This window comes from Zonotrichia albicollis, chromosome 18 (genome assembly GCF_047830755.1).
Source record: "Zonotrichia albicollis isolate bZonAlb1 chromosome 18, bZonAlb1.hap1, whole genome shotgun sequence".
Lineage (NCBI taxonomy): Eukaryota > Metazoa > Chordata > Aves > Passeriformes > Passerellidae > Zonotrichia > Zonotrichia albicollis.
This window is the reverse complement of record NC_133836.1, coordinates 9,915,609-9,937,041: the sequence shown is the minus strand read 5'-3', so window position 1 is coordinate 9,937,041 and position 21,433 is coordinate 9,915,609. Positions and strand designations below refer to the sequence as shown.

The window sequence follows — 21,433 nt, the reverse complement described above, 5'->3', positions numbered from 1 at the left end:
TGTCCAGCACATCCCTGTGACTTCCAGCTGCAGGTGCACACACACACAGGTCTTGTAATCCAGCCACAGGCTGAACTTTTGGAACAAATGCCTCATTTCCTGGCCAGGCATCCCTTTTTTTAACGTTATACCTCTGTGCCATACTGCCTCTGAGATTTAATACCTCAAGCAATGAGTTCCCTTATGGCTTCTCAACCCAGGAATTAATTTTGGATAATCAAGATTCTTCCTCCTCCCTCCTCCTCCTCTGCCACCCCACAATAGAGATCCCTGAATAAATTGCCCAGTTGACTTTTTTGAGCTCTGTTTTATCCTTGCTTCATCCCATCTGTTTGTCTTTTAAAGTTTAGCCCTCTATTTTAAGTTAAATAGAAGAGAGATTTCTTCCTCCATCCACGGGTGTATTTATAGGATTCCTTGTGACTAATTTTAATCACTCTTCCCTCTTTTCTTTCCTCGCCTCCCATCCCTTCAAAGAAGAAGTTGTGTGAGGCTTAACAATTGCTTGAAGCCAGCATGACTGTGTTAAAGCAGAGGCATGAGAATGAATGTATTAATAAATAAAGTTCTCCACATTGAAATACAGGGAAGTTCTTTGGGGACCAATTTTGTGCTTCTTACAGGATCGCTGTGTGGTTTTTGAGAACTCATTTCCTGGCATCCTTCAAATGAAATGTCTCTTATTTGTATGTTTTAATCACTGTTAAAGTTGGATTTGCTGCAGAAATATAAAGCTTATGCTCTGGAAGCAATGGGGGATGATACAGAGCCTTCTGAAGTCAGGGTGGGATGAGGGATTAGGAGGGGAAGGCTGGCATCAACAACTTGAAAGGCCCCTTTATCTCTGGGAAGCGGGAAGCTTAAATCAGGGAGGGAGCCCACTGGCAGCAGCACTGGCAAAAGGAAGCTTGTTTAAAAACCAGCAGTGCAGCCCAGCTTTTGCTCTTTGCCTGCACAGCAAATCTGCTGTGAAATGCAGCAAAGTTGTGTCTCGTGGAGGCTGTGAGGAGTCAAATGTGTCCCTTCTGCTCTGCCTCCTCTTGGCTGCTGAGGGCTGAAATGGCATTAACAGAACTGTGGAATGTCACCTCTTCAGCCAGAAGCTTTTATTTTCCAGGGGGAAAGTGTGAGAAGTGCTTCAAAGGGGAGAGAGACTGCCAGGGTGAAGGTGAGGACATGGGGACAGGGAAGGTCAGGAGGCTCTTTCCTTCTGTCTTTGCCTAAACTCTCATAATTGAATATTCAGAATTTGGAGGAGCAGCTCCCTCATTACTGTGCCTGGCCATCATCAACTCCAAGGGCTTCAATGGCAGGTTAAACACAAAACTGTCACTGAGCTGTGTCCCCAGAACAGGCAGTGAAGGACCCCCCATCCTCTTCCAGGTGACACCTGGGGAAAGACACATTGGCTGTAGCTGCCCCTTGTTCAATCACATGTTTGAGGCTGCTGATAATTAAATCTCACCCTTGCTTTGTGTGCACAAACCCCTCTGAATTGCAGTGCATTCTCCAGCCTGTCACAGCCATGTCACTGAGTGCTGTGTGCCTCTGGGCTTCAGTGGATCAGCTCTTGTGGTTTTTGAGGAACTTCTTGTGCTTTTAAATTAAAAAAGAACCTATCCATGGTCTGGTTTTGTTCCAGTCAGGTCTTTGGATAAATGAGTTTGTAGTTGTGGATTCTTGGTGCTGTTGAAATAAGTAAAACAGGGTTTTCTGAAAGCAAGCCTGTAGCAGATGTGAAAAGAAAGGACTGGAGTGAATTCCTTTCCAGACCTTGCAGGAGAGTCCTCTCCTGGGTAAGTGGGTGTCTTGGGCTTAGAATAAAAGAGAGCTAAAGGAGGAAAATTGTGTGGAAAATTGCATTCTTAAAGAAAATGTCCGGCTGCAAAAATTAATCTCCCAAATCCTCCAGCTCTTAAGCATTTAATGAGAGAAAATACTTGCATGGGGAGGAATATTAAACTCTGCCTTGCTTGGCTTGTGCTGGTATACAGGACTTCCAGGGAGCTTCCATCTGCAGCCACCACAAAGGGTCAGAATCCTGCAAAGTCGACAGGAATTCAGGCCGCATCCAGAAAAATGTGCTCCCCGTGGTGCTGATGGTTTTCTGACTGGGCTGGGTAATTTTTCTTTGCAGCTCCAGCAGCTGAAGGAGACAGGGAGAAGCTCTTGCATCACCTGAATGCACAGTAATGAATGTGAGCTGCCCTTCCCCAGCACATCTTATCTGAGCATCTCACACAAACTCCAATTAAGCTCCCCAGCCCCTGCCTGAGGGCAGTGACTAATAGGAGACTGAATTTCTATAGAAGGCAAGAAGGGAGATGTGAACCTGGCTTGGCCTTTCCCAAAATCCTGTCCTGAGAGTGATGAGAAGCTGCCAGGGTTTAGTGATTTCCCATCCCTCCTGAACTCCTGGGAAATGTTTGAACAGAGCTCTCAAAACACCTCCTAAGTGCAGTGTCTGTTTCCATCCACAAAGGCAGCCTGGATAGCCTTGAAACTCCAGGACAGTGTCTCTCCTTGAGCTGATGGGAGCTATAAACAACAAATGAGTGCACATTGATTTATCCTGTATTAGATCAGGTACAAGATTCTCCTTTGCCTCCTGCATGGAAATTGCTGGAGCCTCAAGTAGAGTTGCAGTGTGTTCAGAGCAGAAAGTACAGCTCAGAGTGTTGTACATGGAACAATGGGATATTGTCTGTTTTCTCACACAATGGGTGATGGCAGGGGGAAAGAAGTCATCTTTCAACTCTGGGTTTTTTACAAGAAAGCAACTGCATCTGCTATTGAGGTAAAAATCTAATTATTAGGGAGGTGGGAGAGCAACTGCAAAGCCAAGAGCGATGTTTTCTAGAAGGATTGTTGGAAAATGGGAACTTGTAACTACTTTGAGTGAGGTGCAATCTCACTTTCTGCTGCCTGAAAAGTGAATTGTCAGGAAAACCAGAGCCAGCCTGGCCTTTTGGGCAGGTGGATTATTTGGGAAGGTGAATACATGCCTGGCACTGCTGGGGACGAGCCGGTGGCCCAAGGGGTGTGAAGAAAATGAGATTTCTCTGTTGGTGAGGGTGGAGGGGCTGCCCAGGGGTGCTGGGTGAGGGAAGCCCAGGGTGTGCTGGAAGGGGCCCTCTGCCCTTGCCTTGGGACAGTTCCCTGGTGGGATGTGGGAAGGGGCTCTCAGCAAAGCTGTTCCTTTTGTAACTGCCTGCTGGACACTCAGGGGTGGTTCTGAACACAAAATCTAATTACAGCATTAAAGGATGTTGTAGACACCAAACCTGTCTTTAAAAAAATCCTTTACTAAGCCCCAGCTAGACACCTAGAATTTGGAGCAGTTAATATTCCTTTTGAGGCATGTGAATTACCTGGATTTGATGTGTTTGGTAGCCAATGCAACCTGAAGTGACAGAAATCTCCTCTGTGTTGGATCTGGTTCCAGAACCAGAGTTGTGTTGGCAGTGAGAGGGTTAAACTTGTCCATGTAGTCCACAGCTTCAGCCCATCTGGTCATGGCATCATCTCAGAGAATCCTGGAATGGTTTGGGTTGGAGTGGCCTCAAAACTCATCCTGTTCCACCATCATGCCATGGGTGAGGTTTCCAGATGTAAAACAATTCCTGAAGGGCTGAGGAAGCAGAGAACAAACACCTGAAACACATTTCCCACCTGTGGGAAATGCTGCAACCACACAAACCCTTGGGACCTGTGCTGCTTGTGGAGGCATTGTGGCTTTTCTGCCTTTGGAGGAAAAGAGGCATTTCAGGTAGATTTAATAAATCCTGCAGGATCTGTAGGTTTTGATCCGTGTGTGGAAGCAGGGGTTGTTCCAGAGGGGCTGAGGCCCTGGGTCTGAAATGCTGCAGCTAATTAAGGTGAAGGAATGAAGGGGATGAGGGAACAAGCTTGCTTTGGACCTGGCAGATTCCAAGATTTCTGACAGCCAGGCTTTTGGATTATCTGGTGCCTTTCTTGGATGCTGTGCAGGATATTTCCTCACGTCATGGCCCCTGGTTCTACCAATTTGCCTTTAATTAGTTCCAGCAGCAGCAGCAGTGCTTCTGCTGCTGCCTTTAGAGGTGAAACATGGCCAGAGCACAGGGCTGGGGCTCATTTTGGGGAGCAGCTCCTCCTTGCACCTAGGGTGAGTCAGGTAATGCCCCTGTGGGTCACAATCTCACCTGGGAAGTGCTGATTGCACCTGGTGCAGGAGTGGACAGGCAGGCTTCATTCCTTTCTTGTGAGGAGGTGCTGTTTTGCATTGCTGTGCATGCTTCATTTTTCTTAATATGCACCTGCTTAAAATTTATAGAGAGAGGAATTTTTTCCAAAGCACGAGCGGTGGTTTTGTGGTGGATTGTTGGTTCTGCCTCTGAAAGTCTCATTTCTCTGACCTAACAGCCTTGCATTCTGCAACTTCTGCCAGGGCTCCTCTAATCCTTTCCTGGCCTAGATGACTTAAAATGAATGTTTTAAGCAAGCAAAGCGAAGCAAAAACTGCCTGTGAGATGAGTGAGGGGTGAAAATCTTGGAAATGGAAACGAACACCCAAAACATAAGGAGATTATTGTTTTCTCCTTCAGTACAATTCGTTTCCCTGGGTGATGAGCTCTGTAAGCTCAGAGGAAGGAGGGGAAATGCTGCTTTTTCAGAAGATATTGGGGATCTTTTGCTATGATGTTAGAAATAAAGAAAAATATTTGTGCTCTGAACCTTCCTCTGGGATCTCACTTGTGCTGAGAATTCAGGTTTTGAGGCAGGGCTGTGCTTAAACACTTGTGTAGAGCTGGTGCCTTTCTGTGATGAGAGAGAGCCCTGTGTTGTCCAAAGCTCAGCAGCATTTGTGTGGAGACATTCTCACCGAGGCTCTGTGGTGCCTGCAGGGGAAGGACCCCAAGCACAGTGAAGCACCAGGAGGTATCGAGGGCTGCAGTCATTGTGGGCATTTTTTCCAAGCCTTCCTTGTTTTCTGAGCTCTGCAGGAGAGTGGTTTGCACAATGCACACGTTGTGTGTCTCACAGTGGGATGCTCTGTCAAACAGAATCTCTGCACTGTTGACTCTTTCACGCAGAGAGAGAAAAAAAAAAGAGAAAAAAACCCCAGTGATTTTTGTCTTGAATGCCCCATGCTGTTCAAATCTGAGCTGGTAACTGCATCTACAAGGTAGAGAAGACTTGGGGTAGTGTTCCATTATCCTGGAGTCAAATGGTTCTTTCTCCTTTGTCATCTCCTGCAGCACTGGGGGTGGAGATCACCTCACACTGTAAATCCAGGGGGGATCCTGCAGAGTGGGGCAAGGACTCTGGAAGCTCCACACTCCCTGAAGATGGGAGTGATGACCTTGATGCTTTGAGGGAGGGAGCCCCTGCCCATTGTGTGTCTCCTCTCCAGCACAACTCCCATCTTTTTGGGCTGAGAGCAGAAGAGCAGGGTGTTTCCTCCCTGAGCTGACTGCTTTCATTGGAAAATGTGGGATAAAGCCATGTGTCGTGTCATCAGGGGGCTCTGCTTTTTTTTTGAACAGGTGGTCCTGGAATTGTAAAAGATGTTAAGGAGTTTGAAAGTGTTGGAGCTGCAATTTTCAATTGACAGCTTTCCAGCTCGAACCGGTCACTCCTCAGCCACCACAGCTGACTTGGAAACATTTGGCTCAGGAAGCGGAACAACAGTTGGAAACAAACAGTGATTAGTTTTTTCATGGCTTCCCAGGGAACGCAGCACTTTGTTCGTTTTCCCCCCTCATTTTGTGGTTCCTGTGGATTTTTAAGGCACTGTAGATGCAGGATGTTCACTTCAGCCAAGCCTGCGTACTGGCAGATTAAAATGAGCAAAGGCTGAGCACGCTGAGTTCACTCATCATAACCAATATGATGCTTCTCAGAACTTCCTTTGCCCTTGGTATCTTCACTGAGGAATCCTGCCTGCTGCCGTCAGCCCCCCTGCGTTGAAATCCCATTTTACCCATTTCAATGCTGTAAGAAGTGCTGTATAAACTAAACAGGAGCATCTGGGAAGTGGTTAGAGTTGTTGTTGATTGCCTTTTCCTTATTGCCTTCAGGGGATTTAGGCTTGAATTTGCTGGAAGTAGAATTTATGAGGCAGAACGCTCCATTTCTGATCCTTAAGCTGGGGAGAGTGTGGTGAATTTGATCGGGCTCTTCTGCTGCCTCCCGTGTCTCTGGCTTTTGATCTGCACCTCGCAGGGCTCTCCCTGTGTCTTTACCATAATTGCTTTTTGCATGTGGAGAAGAAGGCTGCTTTTCACATGGCTGCTTGCTTTCTGGGAGCTGCAGGAGCAGGGTTGGGGTTTGGGCCATCTGTGAGTGGTTCTGCAGGATGCTCGGGCACCTGTGCCTCACCTGGGGACACCAGGGGTGACCTGGTGTTGGTCACAGCAGCACCTTGGCCTTGGGGACAGATCCTGGGCATGGCAAGGGGACACTGCTGTGGTTTGAATCACACTGAGGGGGTTTGGAGCATCCAGTGCTGCTTTTTCTGGTGATGTCTGTTTGGAACAAAAGGCTTTTCTTCTCCTGCTTGGTGTGTGAGGGAAGAAAATTTAGGATGTTTGTGTCTGCACAGCTGTGTTAAACCCCCTGGTTCTGTGGGGCTGGACAGCCCAGCTGCACTTGTATTTCCCACCTAATGTGTGTGTGTTTCTGTGTTGCCACTTGGGAATGCCTGTGGTTTGTTCCAGCTATCACTGTTTTTGCAGAGAGAGAGGATTTTCACTATCCCCCACAGATCTGGGGAAGTTTATGGCACAAAATCAAAGTGGATTTCACTAGAATGCACCAATATGTTCCTGGTCTTCATTAACCAAATGAAGAAATGCCTGTAGAATTAAGACTAAGGGATCAATCCTGGAAGTGGGAGCACTGAGGAAAATTCTGACATTTGGGTCAGGGGGATGAAGTGACCAAGTCAAAGCCCTTTCTTTTCAAATACAAGGCTGGTGGCAGGACCTTATCTCTAGTGGTTGTGAAAGAGAAGACTTAAAATTTTCTATACTTTGAGGCAGCACAAATGCCTAGAAAACAGAAATGTTGATGGAAGATTCAAAGCTGTTGGAGAGGCAGCAAAAAGTCACAGTACCCACATGCCTGGGCTGGCTAACACAAAAGATAAACAGATATTTAGATAAATATATATCAAATGAAGGAATAGCACCTGGAGGGGAAGAAAATCCTGAAGAGAATTGTGGTCAGCAGAGTTAAAGGTGCTCTAAAGGACTTGAGAAATAAAAAATCATATTAAATGATTCCAGCTTGTCAGGAGTTCAGGGTTTAACACTCCAACAGTGTTACAGGGAAGCTCAAGAAATACTGAATGTATTCTATATTTGCTGAAAAGCCAGATGACACAGTCATTGTATGACCTATTCTTCCATCCCCACAGTAAATAGAGATTAAACAGCTGATTCTAAAGGCTGGCATTTAAAAATCAGCAGATGACTTTTGATTTCTGCAGCTGAGGCAGTCTGTACATTGCCATGACAGTGACTTTCTTCCAGAAGGTGTTTTGCACCAGGCAGGAGATTGCAGGCCAGCCAAGATTTCCAGGCAAACAATGGGAAACCTGCAGTGGCTCTTCTAAAATCTGGATTCAAAGGACATTTTTTTGTGTGTGTGGAAGACTTTTGAGTCAAAGTTGTCCATTTTCTGAAGATGTGGTTCTGTGTGAGGGCTGTAGGACTTGAAGCAAGGACCATTTGAGGGAAAATCAGCTGTTCAGCAGATGCCACATCAATGATTTAACTCCTTCCTTCCTCTCCAGCCATTAAATGCAACCTCCAGTTGCTGCCAGCAGTGGTTTCCATAAATGTGCAGAAGCCTTTTTTCCTAATGGAGAACAGCTCCCCAGCTCTGGGGGCTGGGGTTTTCTGCTTTTCCCTGCTCCTTTACACGTGTCTTCCTCTGAAGTTGGCAGCTTCTCTTCCCTGTGTGAGGGACAAGGCAGAGGAGATGTGGCAGTGTTGTATTTCAAAGGAATCAGCGTGGTGGAGTCGTGTTCTAACACTACAAAACACAATTACCTCCTCAGCATTGCTGCACCACAGCAAATAACTCTAATTGGTCTCAGCCTGTCATGGGAAGATGTTGAGAGTTTGTTATTTAACTTTTAAATTTATGTCATTTTCCTGCTATCCCTCTTTCTTCAGGGAAAAGAGGTCAGTAAGGCACATACCTTATTACTGCTTTCTTCATTCTAGTGCTGCTTTGGCCCTGCTGGAGGTTTGTTACCCAAATTAATCCTGGTTTCTCCCAAAGCTTCCCCTGTGCTTCCCAGTGCAGAATTTGTGACTTCCCTGGGGAGCTGCTGGTGGCTGGAGCTGGCAGTCGGTCCTGGCAGCACACTGCTCTCCTTTAAAAGGCCAGATTGCAGCTTAATCAAACATCTTTCCAAGCTGCATCAGGGAAATCCAGAGGCTCTGCTTTGGAGAATTGAAATGAGGAACGTGCTCTTAAACTGCTGACATTGTGTTGTTACTGGAGCCAAAGCAGATCTTTAATGTGTTAAAAGCAGGAGACACTGGTTTCCCTTTTTGGAACAAAAAGAGGAAATTCCTTCATGTAACAGGATATGTTAAAGAAATGCTAGAGCTGAGGGACTCTGATATTGCCTCTTTCCATTACTTCCTCCAAAATTATGAATTAGAAATGTGTGTGTGTGTATTTCATGTCTGGCCTCTCTCTCTTTGCCTCAGGCAGAGCTGTCTCTCCTGTTTTTCCTTTTTGGTTCGGTTCAGCAAAACCTTAACTGCTTCCAATTGTTTTTTCCATTCATTAGTTGTTCCACAGAGCCCCTCAATGACTCAGATATTTAATTCCAGTTATGGTATGATTTTATCTCAGTGTGTGTGAAGCCTTTGTTGCTGTGATACGATCGGAGTGATGAGATTATGGAGCAGATTGGCTGCTGAAAGGATGGATAATGGGAGTTGTAGGTGATCCTTCTGTTGTGGCTTTGGCTTCTCCTTTCTGGTGCTGTTGTGGTTCATTTGTTGAGATAAGAAATAAAGGATATGAAACCAGCAGCAATTTGGCTTGACACAAGTGAGATTCTTAATTATAGCTTCCTAATGCAACCTTTCATTCTGTGGGACTTTTACAGAAATGCTTTGGATTGGACTTGGCAGCTCTGTTAAGGCAGGAACTCCTGTGCTCCAGTTTTATTTTGAAGGAGTGCCTGCTTCCAGCTCTCCCTGTGATATTTCATGGACTCTCAGATGCAGGAGGGTTTAATCCCACATCTGTCAGGAGGCAGCTTTGTGGAGCAGGGCTTAGACAGGGGGTGGTCTGCATCTGTCAGTTCATCTTCAGCTGCTGAAGTCTTGCTAACCTAATTATGGATTCCAGATATCCCAAAAAGGAGGGATCTGCCCCTCTGCCTCTTGCTGCTATGTATTCAGGAGTGAAAGTTGTCCCAGGATCAAACAGTTCCTGGCCAAAACTTCCCACATCATATTTCAAGAGGAAAAAAAAGCTGGAGTGACTCAGGGATGAGATCAGAGGAGAGCAGGTGTCCTGGGGAGATGAGGCAGTGAACTGCACAGATGAGCATCTCCAACCAACAGAGCTTGGCTGCTGTACATGGGGAAAATGATCCTCATCCTCATTTTCCTGGAAGTCTTCAACTTAATTTTTTTTTATTCCTTACAAATGTCTCTGTCCCCAGGAGGGTGGTCAGGAAGTGGTGAATCACCACGACCCTTCTCCTAAGCCTCAGAGCAAAGGGTTAACTGGCTGTGCCTCACTCGGAGCTCCCTGGATGGAGCCAGGCTTTCTGCTGGGGCTAAACCATTTCCTACCATGCTTTAGCTCTTCTGGCATGGTGCTGCTTTGTGCCCAGGGGGTTTTCCATGTGTGCAGTGCAGATGTGAGCGAGGATGCAGCGCTCCCCTAATTAAACAGCGCTGCCCATCAGCTGTCTGCCGTGCAAGGAGCACGACTGAGAAGAGGCAATGATATAGAAAATGTGGCTTACCATGCTGAGGGACATCTGCTCCTCCTTCTCGAGGATTCAGCTCCCTGTGGTGCTGGAGGCAGGATGTGAGCTCGTGTTGCATCCTCGAGTCGAGGCGAGGACGGAGTCGCCTTTCACTGCTCACAGGAAGTGGCAACGTCCGTGTTTTTTAAAAAAACTTTCCTGTGTAAAATAGGAAGCTGAAGTGACTTTATTTGTTGAGCTTCACAGCAAGGGAGTGCTGTGAGAATACTGTAAGACAAAGAGCCCTGAGGCCTTTGCATATGTTTCTGCTGTGCTGTTGTCTCCAAGGAAGAGCATGACTCAGTTATGCTGGCTCGGAATATTCCGAAGTAGATGATTTCTCCTGTAGCAGAAGGGCTTGGCACTGCTCTCTGTTGGAGATGCCCTTTTTTCCTAGGCAACAAACTGACAGCAAATTGTTTAGACTTCCCCATGGCTGTTCTCTTCCTTCCCACAATGTCCCCTGAACCAGGACAGGCACTGAGATGTTCTGGGCAGCAGGGACCAGCCCTGCGATGCTCCCGTTGGCACGGCGCTGAGCTGGCAATCAGGCAGCAAAGGCAGAGATTTCCCTGTCTGTCTGTCTGTCTGTCTCACCTCTGAGATGTGTGGCCAAGTGCCAGACCAGCTGTGCTTTCCAGGCAGCTTTTTTTCTCCGGGCTAGGTGAGCCTGGCCTTGAAGAGACAAGCCCGTGTGTGTTTGTGCCTCAGTGCTTGCAAGGAGCAGTTTCTTATCAGCCTCCCTGGAAGAGAGAGGGAAGATTTATCCTCTGGAGGGGAAGCTGCATGGCCTGTGAGCCTTTGGGAGGGAAAATGCCATCATTGGTGCTGGGACAACTCCAATACTTGACTAAAATCTTGGCTTTGGGACTGAAGATGCCTGCACAGATTGTGTTGGGGAAGGGCAGGCATCTACCTTGTTTCCATGTTTTTTTATGGATTTGCACCTTCTGTAGTGAGTGCTCAGCTGATGAGAGCTTTCCAGGAGAGAGGAATGCTTGTGGATGGCTGTCCTTCTCCTTGTCCATCCTCACCACAGCCTCAGGGAGCAGCTGAGAGAGCCAGAAACCTCAGCCAGCACTGGGCTCCTGGGTGTGAGCTCAGGAGATCCAGGAGCACCAAGAGAGCCTTTGGTCCTGCTGGGGTCTGCCTTCTTCCTTGGACTCATGTTCAGTGCTGTGGGATGCCTGGTTATGTTTGTTCTAAACCAAAAGCTTGGGCTCTGTGACTGAATTTGGGAATTACAGATCCAGTGAAGATGGAGAAATAGAGAAGGTTATGGCAGTGAGGAATGCAAAGACTGAAAAAAATTACTCCAACTGAATGGTAGAACGGTAAAATCATGGAATGCTGTCGGTTGGAAGGAAAGGACACATTTTTGGAGAACAGATTGCTCCAAGCTCCATCCAGCCCTGAACACACTGATGACTGGAGCTGCCCAGCCCATGTGCCTGGACAGTTTGACCTTTCCCCCATGCAGGAAGTGATGCTTTCCTTCCTCTTCCCTCTTTTGATGGATCAGGGACCTTGCAAGGCCACGTGGATGAAGATGTGTCTGTCTCCAAAGCTGTGTGTCCTTGGCATTTCTGGTTTTGCCTGTCAAGAGAAACATTACTCACACATGGAACTCACTGGAGCAACTTGCATATTGCATCTTACACTGACTCCACACATGATGCATGAACAGTGTGAATGACAGAATAAGGATATTTTTTGCTGATTTAAGTCACTTCTGCCTTCATATGTTCTGTCATCACGGGTGTACTTGCTAAAATAGCAATATCTGGGCAAGATGGAGACTTATCATCCAAACCATGCTCAAGCATTTAGGAGACAGCCCTGGGAAGTCCAGTGAAGGCTTTGGAGGCAGGCAGTGAGCCAGTTAGGGAATCTCAGCCTGTTTCAGTGCAAGGCCATAGAAAGTGTGTGCTGGCTGGCAGGCAGAACATCTGGCAAGCTGGCTAATGAGAGCCAGGCTGGGGGAGCTCCAAGGCAAATGGAAGAGCTGCCCTGCAGGGCTGGTTTATAACTCTCTGAATTTGTAGGAGGTTACCAGTTTGTTGGAATTTTGAAAAAATTACTATTTATTTGAAGAAGTGCAGACATCAAAAACCAGGAATTCCAGAGTGACTTGAGTTGGATGTATAATAGCTGCCTGGGAAGGGTGATTTATCCCAGCCTCCTGTGGATGTTTTCTGTCCCTTATTCTCCTCTCAGCTCTGCCCTGGAGATCCCCCACGGCTGCATGAGCTCCTCTGAATGAGAGGAGTTTGTTTGCTCTCGGCCCATGGAGAGTTTTTCCTTCCCCTAAGCAGGGAATTTGTTTTGCAGAGGGAGAGGTTTGGGCTCTGGAAAGTTTATGCTCCTTTTCTTTCTTCCTTGTTTTTTTGTTTTTTATTGTAATGATGACATATGGAAACTATTTACACAGGAGCATGCTCGGCTGCACTGAATGGAAATGCTGGAGTCCCGGCAGTCTCGTTCTGGATGCCTTGTGTAAGCAGCCAGCTGGTTTTGCTTTTCCTTTTTTCTTTTTTTTTTTCCTCTTCCCCCCGCTCTTTTCATTTTTCCCCTCCCTCCCTGCCTCTCTCTGTTTTCAGGGAACGCCTGGGATAAGTTACACAAGTGTAAGGAAGGAAGCTTTGCCATCTGTGACCAGCTCACTTCTCTTCCTTTGGCGTGCCCCTCACGCCACAAACTTCACCAAATATCTGTTTTCTTTTTCGTGCTGGAGATCCCTCGCTGTGCCTGCTCAGCACTTCCACTCCTCTCCCCGTTAGCTCATCGTGAGCAACTTGTGCTAAATGCCAAAACACGAGAGCGCAGCACATTCGCCAGCACCACGCTTGTGCCTGGCAGCTCCTCGTCCTGCAGCTCAACCTTCCCAAACCTCACCCCGGGAAACACCCAGGCAAAGGATCTCACTTCTCATCCTGCAGCTCGACCTTCCCAAACCTCACCCAGGGAAAGGATCTCTCACGGAGCTCTTCCTCAGAGGGGAGGAGGGGAGAAGGCGCTCACTTCTGCAGGCAGCAGAGCAGGATCTCTTGTGCGGAGCTTTGCCCCGAGGAGCAGCTCTGGGAAGGAAGGGGAGGCAGGAGCGGCGGGCTGCGAGCACCAGGGGCTGCCATGCAGTGGAGGGAGCTGCCTGCCATCTACCTCGAGGATCCCGGGAGCCCCGTGCAGAGATCCTCCTATCTCATTGAGCTCCATACTGATGGTAAACGCCGTCGGGGATGTGGTGCAGCACGAGCGGAGCCGAGCTTGCATTAGTCTGTGTCATTGTTATCATGGGAGCAGCTGAGGAAATTAGCTCGCTGGAGGGCTGCCAAGCACACAGTCAGAGGGCTGCTCTTGGAATTTATTATTATTTTTATTATTATTTATGACCCAGATGATGCTGTTGCCTCAGGGATGCTAGATCAACCTTCTGGTACCTGATGGGGAAGGAGCTGATCCACAAAATGCAGCTCCCCACCGGAACACTCGAGTACCTGTGCTGTTGTCTGTGCCTGGTTTAGACAGCAGGAAAGCATCTTGATTTCTAGAGCTGTTTTTTGGTTCTGATTTGCATCTCTTGAGTGCTGTTTTGTGTTTGCAACCTTGGTCTCAGAGCTGGGACAGCTCTCCTGCGGGAAGCACAGAGCAGGGTCCTGTCCTGGGTTTTGCTGGGGTGTGTCTTTTCCTTGTGTCAGTCCTTTCCAGAGAGGTTAATTTTTGCAAAAGAGCTGCTTCAGGGTTAAAGGTGATTTTGGTATCTTTGTCAGGGTTAAAGGTGATTTTGGCATCTTTGGGCAGGGTCCAGTGTGTTGGTGTGTAGGTTAATGCTACAAACCTTTGCTGTTTTGGTCACAGTGTGTTTTGATCCTTGTAAATGTTGTATATTCTATAATGTAAAGTCCAGGTTCTGATTGAGATATGCTCCTCCTGTAACTGTTAAGCATCAAATGTGAAAAGGTTTTGCTCTCAGGCTGCAGTATGAGGGAGTCTGTCTTTTTGAGACACATCCCCAGCAAAAGCTTTATAAATAATAACATTTAAGGACTTTTTAGAGCTTGCAATATAAGGCTTCTGATTTTTGCATATGGCTGTCATCTCTTAGTTAAAAAGCAGACAAACCAGAAGGCTGCCATTCCAGCTCCGTGGATAAATAAAAACTCCATCATTCAGGTTTTTTTTTTTTTCCAAGAGCTGTGCTAAATCAAGGGGTGTGGGGGAGGAACCGGCCTCATTCAAACATTTGTCCAGATTTTGAGTGGTATTTTAAGGGTGTGGGGGAAGCAGGGAAGAGAAACAGGCTTCGTGCTGCAGAATGCTCAGCAACCTGAGTGTGCAATCTGGAAGGTCTTCACAAACCCCAGAGAAATGTTATCTTAATTTGATTTGGGGGTGGAAGAGGCAGCTGTGGCTGTGCACTGGTGAAGGGGCTCTGATTTCTTCCCACTCCCTGCCTCTGCCAGCAGCACATGGTGCCATTTCTCTTGGCGGGTGCAGAGTTTTTGGCATGGGCTCCCTCTCCACTCCAGAGGGTGTTCTGGAGAGACTGAATCAGTAATTCATCCAGGATTATTTTGTCACAGCAAATCTTCAGCAGGCTGTCATGAGAGGGGAAGAGAACCTCGTGGTGCTTTTTGCCCACTCTCAGATAACAACTTTGAACACAGAGGGAACGAGCTGCCACACCACAGCTCCTGTGCTCATAAAAAAGGGGGAAATCAGCACTGCTGTGCTGGCAAGCTCAGTTTTACATGTACCCACTTTGGGAACATGAGGCACTGGAGGAGGGAAGTCTCTTCTGAGAGCAGGAACAACCATGTGATGTGGGAAATGTCTGAAACTCTGAAGAACTGAGAGTGTGGCTAGCTCCACCACAGGCCCTAAGCAGGTGTCACTGCTGGGGGTTCTCTGCTCAGTATTCTTTGCCAAAGGTAAAATAAAACCCCCAGTCCCAGAAGAAGAAACCAAGTGACATTCCCTTTTTGTAGACTAATTGTCTTCTTGCTTAGTTTTCATCTGTGTTAATAGCACTGAGGCTGCAGAATGCAAAAATGGCAATTATTTTGGAGTTTACATACATGCCCTGTATAACTCCCCATGGGAAGGGCACTGTGGATGTGTAGCTCTTCTTGGGAGTTGCTGTTTTGCGATTTAATTGTTTTGGGTATTTTTAAACAAAACCTTTATTTACAAAATCTGTTTAACACATTCAGTATGGCATTGTTCTGTAGTTCTTTGCTGGTGAGAAGGACAGGCTCAGAAATGTCAGAATTAATGTGTGCAGTGTGAACAGAAAATTCATCTTGCGGTTTGTTTGCATCAGAGGGGTGTCAGTACTCATCAGCACCTCAGAGTGTTGATGTGTTATTTAGTGAAGTGCTGGGAGAAATGGGGCTTTCTGCTCAAAATACTGACAGCTTCTCTCCTCACTTTGGTGCCCCATGGCAGGGGCAGTGCTGTGTCCATCCTTCCATGGCCTCTGCTCCAGGGACGTTGCAAAAGCTTCCTGCTCCTTCAGCAAACGCTCTTCTCCATGCTGGGAGGCTGGTGGCTGTTACCTGCCTGCTTGTAGATTGTGCTGCTGATAGCAAGCTTCAGGCATGACAGCACACCCCCCTGAGCCAGGAGAGCTGCTTGCTGCACTGAGTAGGAAGCTGTCTCTTCCGATGATCTTCCGGGAGCATCCCCGTGTGCAAGTGCTGCCTTTGAGCGTCTCTTTAAAGCTCCTACCTGCCAAGAGTCAATTTGTCAGCGTGCAGCTGCCACTTCCCAGCTGCTGTGGCTGCCTGTGATCCCAGAGCCTGCTGCTGATGGCTGATCCCTGTTTCTCTGCTGCAGATGGAGGCAGCTACGACGTGGTCAGCGATGCCTCCAGCCCCGCGGCCAGGGAGTGCTGCGCCCAGCAGGGCTCTGCCCGCCACAACTGGGAGATGAACTACCAAGAGGCAGCCATCTACCTCCAGGTGAGCCCTGCTGCGTGGGGGGACAGTGCTCTGCAGGAGATACACTGATTCTTGGCCATGGGAAACAAACAGCTTCTGTGCTGGGGTTGAAAATTCAGTGCCTTGCCAAGGATTCTGCTTTGGGAGTGGGGCGGTGCTGGGGGCACCTCTAGGTAGGGGTTGGGAGTCATTTGGGGCAGCCAACAACCCAGTCCTATCCCAAGGGCTGTGCTGGCTGGGGGTTCAGCACATGCACAGTTCTGCCACCTTGGCATGGAGGTTTCTGCAGCTGGTCACAGATTGTCATTTCAGTTGGTCACAGATTGTCATCTCCACAGTCACTCCAGGGGGAATGGTCAGTGCTCTCCTGTTCTGGAAGTGCAGGTCCCAACCTGCCTAGGCCATGGGGTGGCCCAGTTAGTGTCAGTCAAGTTCTGCAGGTCATGTGAGACACGAGGGAAAGCAGAGGTCTTGATTTCTACACGATTAAAGGATGCTGGGTCAGGAGTGAAATTTATAATGTTTAAAACAACAATGAATCAAACCCCACCCATGCTTCAGTTACCAGAAACACCATCCTTACTGCAACAAAGAGTTTGCTTTTTTAAGGTTGCTGTGCATCTGGTGTGAGGAATTAGCCACCAAAACTGAGCTTCTCCCTGAGCTGTCCAGTCCAAAGTGGCTGCTGGTTCCATTATTGTCCATCCTTTCTTCTCTTCCTTCCCTTTCAAAGCTCTGGGGTGCTTTGGACCCAGCAGGTTGTTTTTTTTGTTTAACCCACTGCAAGGTGACAGAAACCATTTGTTCCTCTGTGCTCTGACCCCGCTGGACTGAGAAATCTCACTTCTCAGATATTTTAAACCAGTGTAGGCTGGACCTTGACAACACTTGAGCTCCGTGGTGTGACAATGGCAGGGTGGCTTCAGCCTCCATCCCAGGCTTTTGTTTAAACTCCTGATTATTGGAGCAGCTCTGCAAAGGGTCATTGAGCTGTGCAGCTCTGATGGTAATGGGCACAGCAGGCCTGGCCCTTCAGATGGGGATGATTGCTGCTGCTGCCTTCCCCAATGGCCACGGTGACACTGTCCTTGAAATGAGGTAGAATCACATCCAGAGAGTTCTGTGAGCAGTGGCTGCAGGCAAGTGTTGGGTCTGGATAGAAGGGCTTTGCTGTCCAGGCACGTTTGGAATTGTTTGGCTCCCAGGAGGCAGGATTTAGGCTGTTTGTCATTCCACAAGTGTGTCCTGCCAGGGTGGATGGAAAGGACCCTGCTGATCTCAGCCTGGGCTCTGTGCAGAGCTGGCTCTGTCCTGCTCCAGCCCAGCTCTCTGACCCAGCAGTGTTTGTTCTGAACCCCAGTGTGAGCTGGATGCAGTGAGACACACTGGGAACCCTCTCCTGAGCGAGTCTGGGGAATGCTTCCCTTCCTAAAGGAGAGTTCCCTGACCTCGTTATCCTTTTGCAATCACAGCTATTCTGCTTTGATAGTAATAGCTTGGCTATCCTTGCAGTAATTGCCTGCCTGGGAAGATGTTAATTTAAACAAAACCTCACCACTTCTTGTGCATCTGTGTGGCCCTGCTGGGGAAAAGTGATCTCTTATGACAGTTCCCAAGAGGCAGCAAGTTTCCTGTGAGTGACAAAAGCTCCCTTGCCAGAACTGTTGACTAGAGAAAAAGAAGAAGCTGTTGGGTAGTTCTGATGAAAACCCTCTAAAATCTCCCCAAACTAAGTTTCATCCTAGGGGTAAAAATAGTCACGATGTAGCTGTTTGAAAATCAGTTGTAGGCAAAGTGTTAAGATGGAGTATCTGACCTTTTAATGTTAATTAAGCTTTCTAGTTAAGAGGGAGTGACAAATCAGCATAGAGACTTGTTAATTTTGCATAGAGTCTGTCTACATTCCTGAAGCAGAAAACACTCTGTGTGCTCCAGTGTTTTCTCCCAGACATTTTGCAAGGCCAAGATAAGGAGGAACAACTGTCAGCCAGGTGCCCTGGAGCTTATCTGGGTGTTTTCGTGTTCTGTCCTGGAGAAGTTTAATCAAATAAGTCTGTAAACATGGGGAAGTAGTTGCAAGTAAATGAAGTGCTGTGTTTGTGTTGGGATGTTGGCTGAAGTTTCTTTGCCTGCCTTTACAAACTCTCCCAGCTCTCTTCCTCATTGTGAAAAGGCTCAGGGGTTTCTGAAGCAGGATTTTGTGGGTGTTAAAGAGTTTCATTACTGAAATGTGGTTATGAGCAGAAGGGGATGTCCCGTGTGTGTAGAGTCCATTCCTCAATAAACACATCAACAACAGGCTGTAAATGGGAGTGGTCTGTTGGGAATTGTATCTAATCCCTATAAAAATCTACATTCTTCACTGTTTTATAGCACCAAGAGTCACTAATGCCATTCCCTTCTTTATTCCTGCTGCCCTAGGAAGGAGAAAATAATGACAAGTTCTTCACCCACCCCAAAAATGCCAAAGCACTCGCTGCCTACCTCTTTGCACACAACCACCTTTTCTACCTGATGGAGCTGAGCACGGCCCTGCTGCTGCTGCTGCTGTCCCTGTGCGAGGCCCCAGCCGTCCCCATGCTCCGCCTGGGCATCTTTGTGAGTACCTGGCCCTCTGCAGCCTGGGGGAGAGGAAAACGATGGCCAAACCGAGAGGAAGGAGGAGGCAGTAAGAGGAAAAAAATCCACCTGCTTTGTTCTGTAAATGGTTGACAGCAGATAGGCCAGACAGCAAAAGTTCCTTTTTCCGTCTGATCTAGGCAGACCACAATGAAAGTGATACTCATTTTGTGTTATCAATTTGTGCAGTTCTTCATTTAGTAACAGAAATTGGTGGGTTTTTCCTTTTTCTTGAGATAACTCAGCAGTCTGTGGGCTTTGATGGGGTGGTTTCAAAGCTGTTGTCAGGGCTGGTGCCATTACCCCATCACCACCACTGGTTCCTAGAACACAGATCAGGACCTTCCTTGTGATTGTCCAGAATTCTAATTCAAGGAAAAACCCTTCTCTGTATAAACTCTCCCTGCCCACAGGCTCTCCTGCCTGTGTTCCACTAAAAAAATTACAGTATCCATCTTTTTTCAAAGTGTTTCTGCTCAAGTTGTTGATACATTTGAAACAAAAGGCCAAGATATCAATAAGTTTTTTCCTGTGTTGCTCAAGCCCAGAAGGGACATGGATTTTAGGAAATTCTGGCCTGGTACTGCTTAGAGAAAAGCTGCACAGGCTTTAATAAAAGCACAAAGCAGTAGATACAGAAATTTTGAAATAGATATAGAAATTTTGAATAGATGTAGAAATTTTGAATAGATATAGAAATTTTGAAAAACATTGCTATGTTAGCTGTAAAAGAGTGGCTTGGGGTTTCCCTGCATGCCACAAAGCAATGCTCAGACTGCTGTCAAAGCCAGCTGCTCCTTGGAAAAGGAGGGGCAGGAGTGTGGCCTGTGCTGTGCTGCTGTTCTCACCAAACCTCTGCTGTGGCAGGTCCACGCTACCCTGGAGCTGTTTGCGTTAATCGTGGTCGTCTTTGAGCTCTCCATGAAAATGAGATGGCTGGGCTTCCAAACCTTTATCAGGCACAAAAGGACTATGGTCAAGGTGAGTTTTCTGCTTGATTGTCAAGGTTTCTCCTTTAGAACCTCCAAGAACCAAAGATCCAGATGAAATACTGGCCTGCACTGCAGCAGGGTGATGTAGCTGCTGTGTCCCAGCTGCTGGATGATTCATGTGAGATCCCCTCAGGTCTCAGAATCTCTGCTGCTCACAGTGACCCCAAAATACATTAGAAAGTCTAAGAAGGAGTCAGAACTCCTCAGTTCTTGTTCTCAAAGTTGTTTATTGTATCTTACCTATAAAATGCTTTCTCTGTTCTGCCGAGGTCCATTCAGCAGGTCAGACAGAGGCACTCTGCCTGCCCTTGGGGTGGTGTTATCTTTTTATACTAAAAACATTATTTACTATAACTTCCCTATACCTATCACCTATGTTAGACAGTGAGCTTCTACTCTAAACCAATCCAAAAGTGCTAGCATCACCCAGAAGATGGAGGCTAGGAAGAAGGAAAAAGGACAAAGCATGCCCAAATTCCTCTAGGAAGAAGAAGGAAAAAGGACAAGGCACACCCAAATTCCTCCATCTTGAGACCCCAAGGCCCCATTCTAAAAACCTCAAAAATCTCTTTTTTTCACCCTGTGACAGACTATTATTCTACTTAAACTCTTTTGACTTGTAATTCTTCATATAAAGATGGTAATTTGCTCCATGGGTCAAGATCAAAGGCACGGGGGTCTGGGGCTCTGTGCCAAGGTCTCTGAGCCCCCTGGGCAGGGCCTCGAGTCCTCCAAGGGCAGCCAAAGGAATTTCCTGGGTTCCAACACTCAGGGACACCTCCCATCCTTCAGATGTGCAGATGAACAGGTGGTGAGGCCTTGCTTTGCCTGTGGTCCCCCCTTTCTTGCAGACGTGTGTGCTGTTGGTGCAGTTCATCGAGGCCATCGTGGTGCTGGTGCGCCAGACCTCGCACGTGCGCATCACCCGCGCCCTGCGCTGCATCTTCCTCGTGGACTGCCGCTACTGTGGGGCTGTCAGAAGGTGATGCTGGGCTCTGCCCTCGCTCCTGGGGCTGGGCTGGAGGGAAAGCACTCGGAGCTGGGCATGAGTTTTGGGTCTTCAAAGAGACAGGAGCTGTTGTGGTTGTTGTAAGGTTGTTTATTGCGTGAATACATCAGTCTCGAAGAGTTCAGAGTATTGAGATCTGTGCTAAAGCTTCCTGGCATAGAGTCCTGATGTTCTGAGCAGCAGCTAGCAGCTACTATCCCTCTTTTCCTTCTCCTTTGCACCCCAATACAGATGGTTTTTATTCATAAATCATCCAATCAGCTAAAAACACGATTCTAAAATATTCTTCTATCTGAGCTTGATTCTAATGTGTGAAAGTAATGTCAGCTCTTACCCAAAATCTACACATGTAGTTCTGTCTGTTCATGCAAAAAGTTCTGTCTGTTCTACCCAGAAATGCAAGCAATGTTCTGCTATGTTTTCATTATGTCTGGCACTAAGTTAATTTTGTGAAAGGTAACACTACTGAACTTTAAACTAGACTTTAGGGCTTTTACTAGTTAACACAATTTCTTAAGACACTTAAAATATATTTCTACTTACTCAAAACTAAAGCTTACACTTTTACTTCATGTCTGTGTGGCTTAATATATTTCATTTTCTCTAAAGGTTCCAATTTAATCCCTGCATTCCTTTCTCTCTCTGAGGGACTCAAAGAGGCTTCTATTTCATGCATTCCAACAAAATCCTGCAAGCATCCAGGGAAAGTCAGTGTCTTTCACTGGCATTTGTGTTGGAGATGGTTTCACTGTGAGCTAAGTGTGGATGTGCTGGTGGTGCACAGGGCTTGGGTGTATAAACCAGCTCAGAGAGACCAGCACAGGGTGTGGCAGCCCTGGCCCTGCTCTTGGGCTTGCCTGGAAACTGCACAGTGAATCAG

At 47.3% G+C, this 21,433-nt stretch overlaps 1 protein-coding gene and 1 long non-coding RNA gene across 3 annotated transcripts in view; one reads left to right on the top strand and one right to left on the bottom strand.

Moving 5' to 3' along the window:
• Window positions 1–21,433, top strand: part of TPCN1 (two pore segment channel 1) — a 40,834-nt gene that overhangs the window by 1,522 nt on the left and 17,879 nt on the right. The window contains exons 1-5 of one of the 2 annotated variants that reach the window (XM_005493451.4): window positions 12,636–13,214; window positions 15,830–15,954; window positions 18,355–18,531; window positions 19,420–19,533; window positions 20,396–20,526. In XM_005493451.4, coding sequence (XP_005493508.1) covers window positions 13,124–13,214; window positions 15,830–15,954; window positions 18,355–18,531; window positions 19,420–19,533; window positions 20,396–20,526 — 638 coding nt within the window. In that variant the 5' untranslated portion in view covers window positions 12,636–13,123. Of the gene's footprint in view, window positions 1–12,635; window positions 13,215–15,829; window positions 15,955–18,354; window positions 18,532–19,419; window positions 19,534–20,395; window positions 20,527–21,433 lie in introns of those variants that run through there. The other variant, XM_074554102.1, reaches the window with a different exon arrangement.
• LOC113460066 (uncharacterized) lies at window positions 651–10,407 on the bottom strand. Its single transcript, XR_003381751.2, has 2 exons — window positions 9,992–10,407; window positions 651–7,943 (listed from the first exon to the last, which is right to left on the bottom strand). It is a non-coding gene; the product is annotated as an uncharacterized LOC113460066 (long non-coding RNA).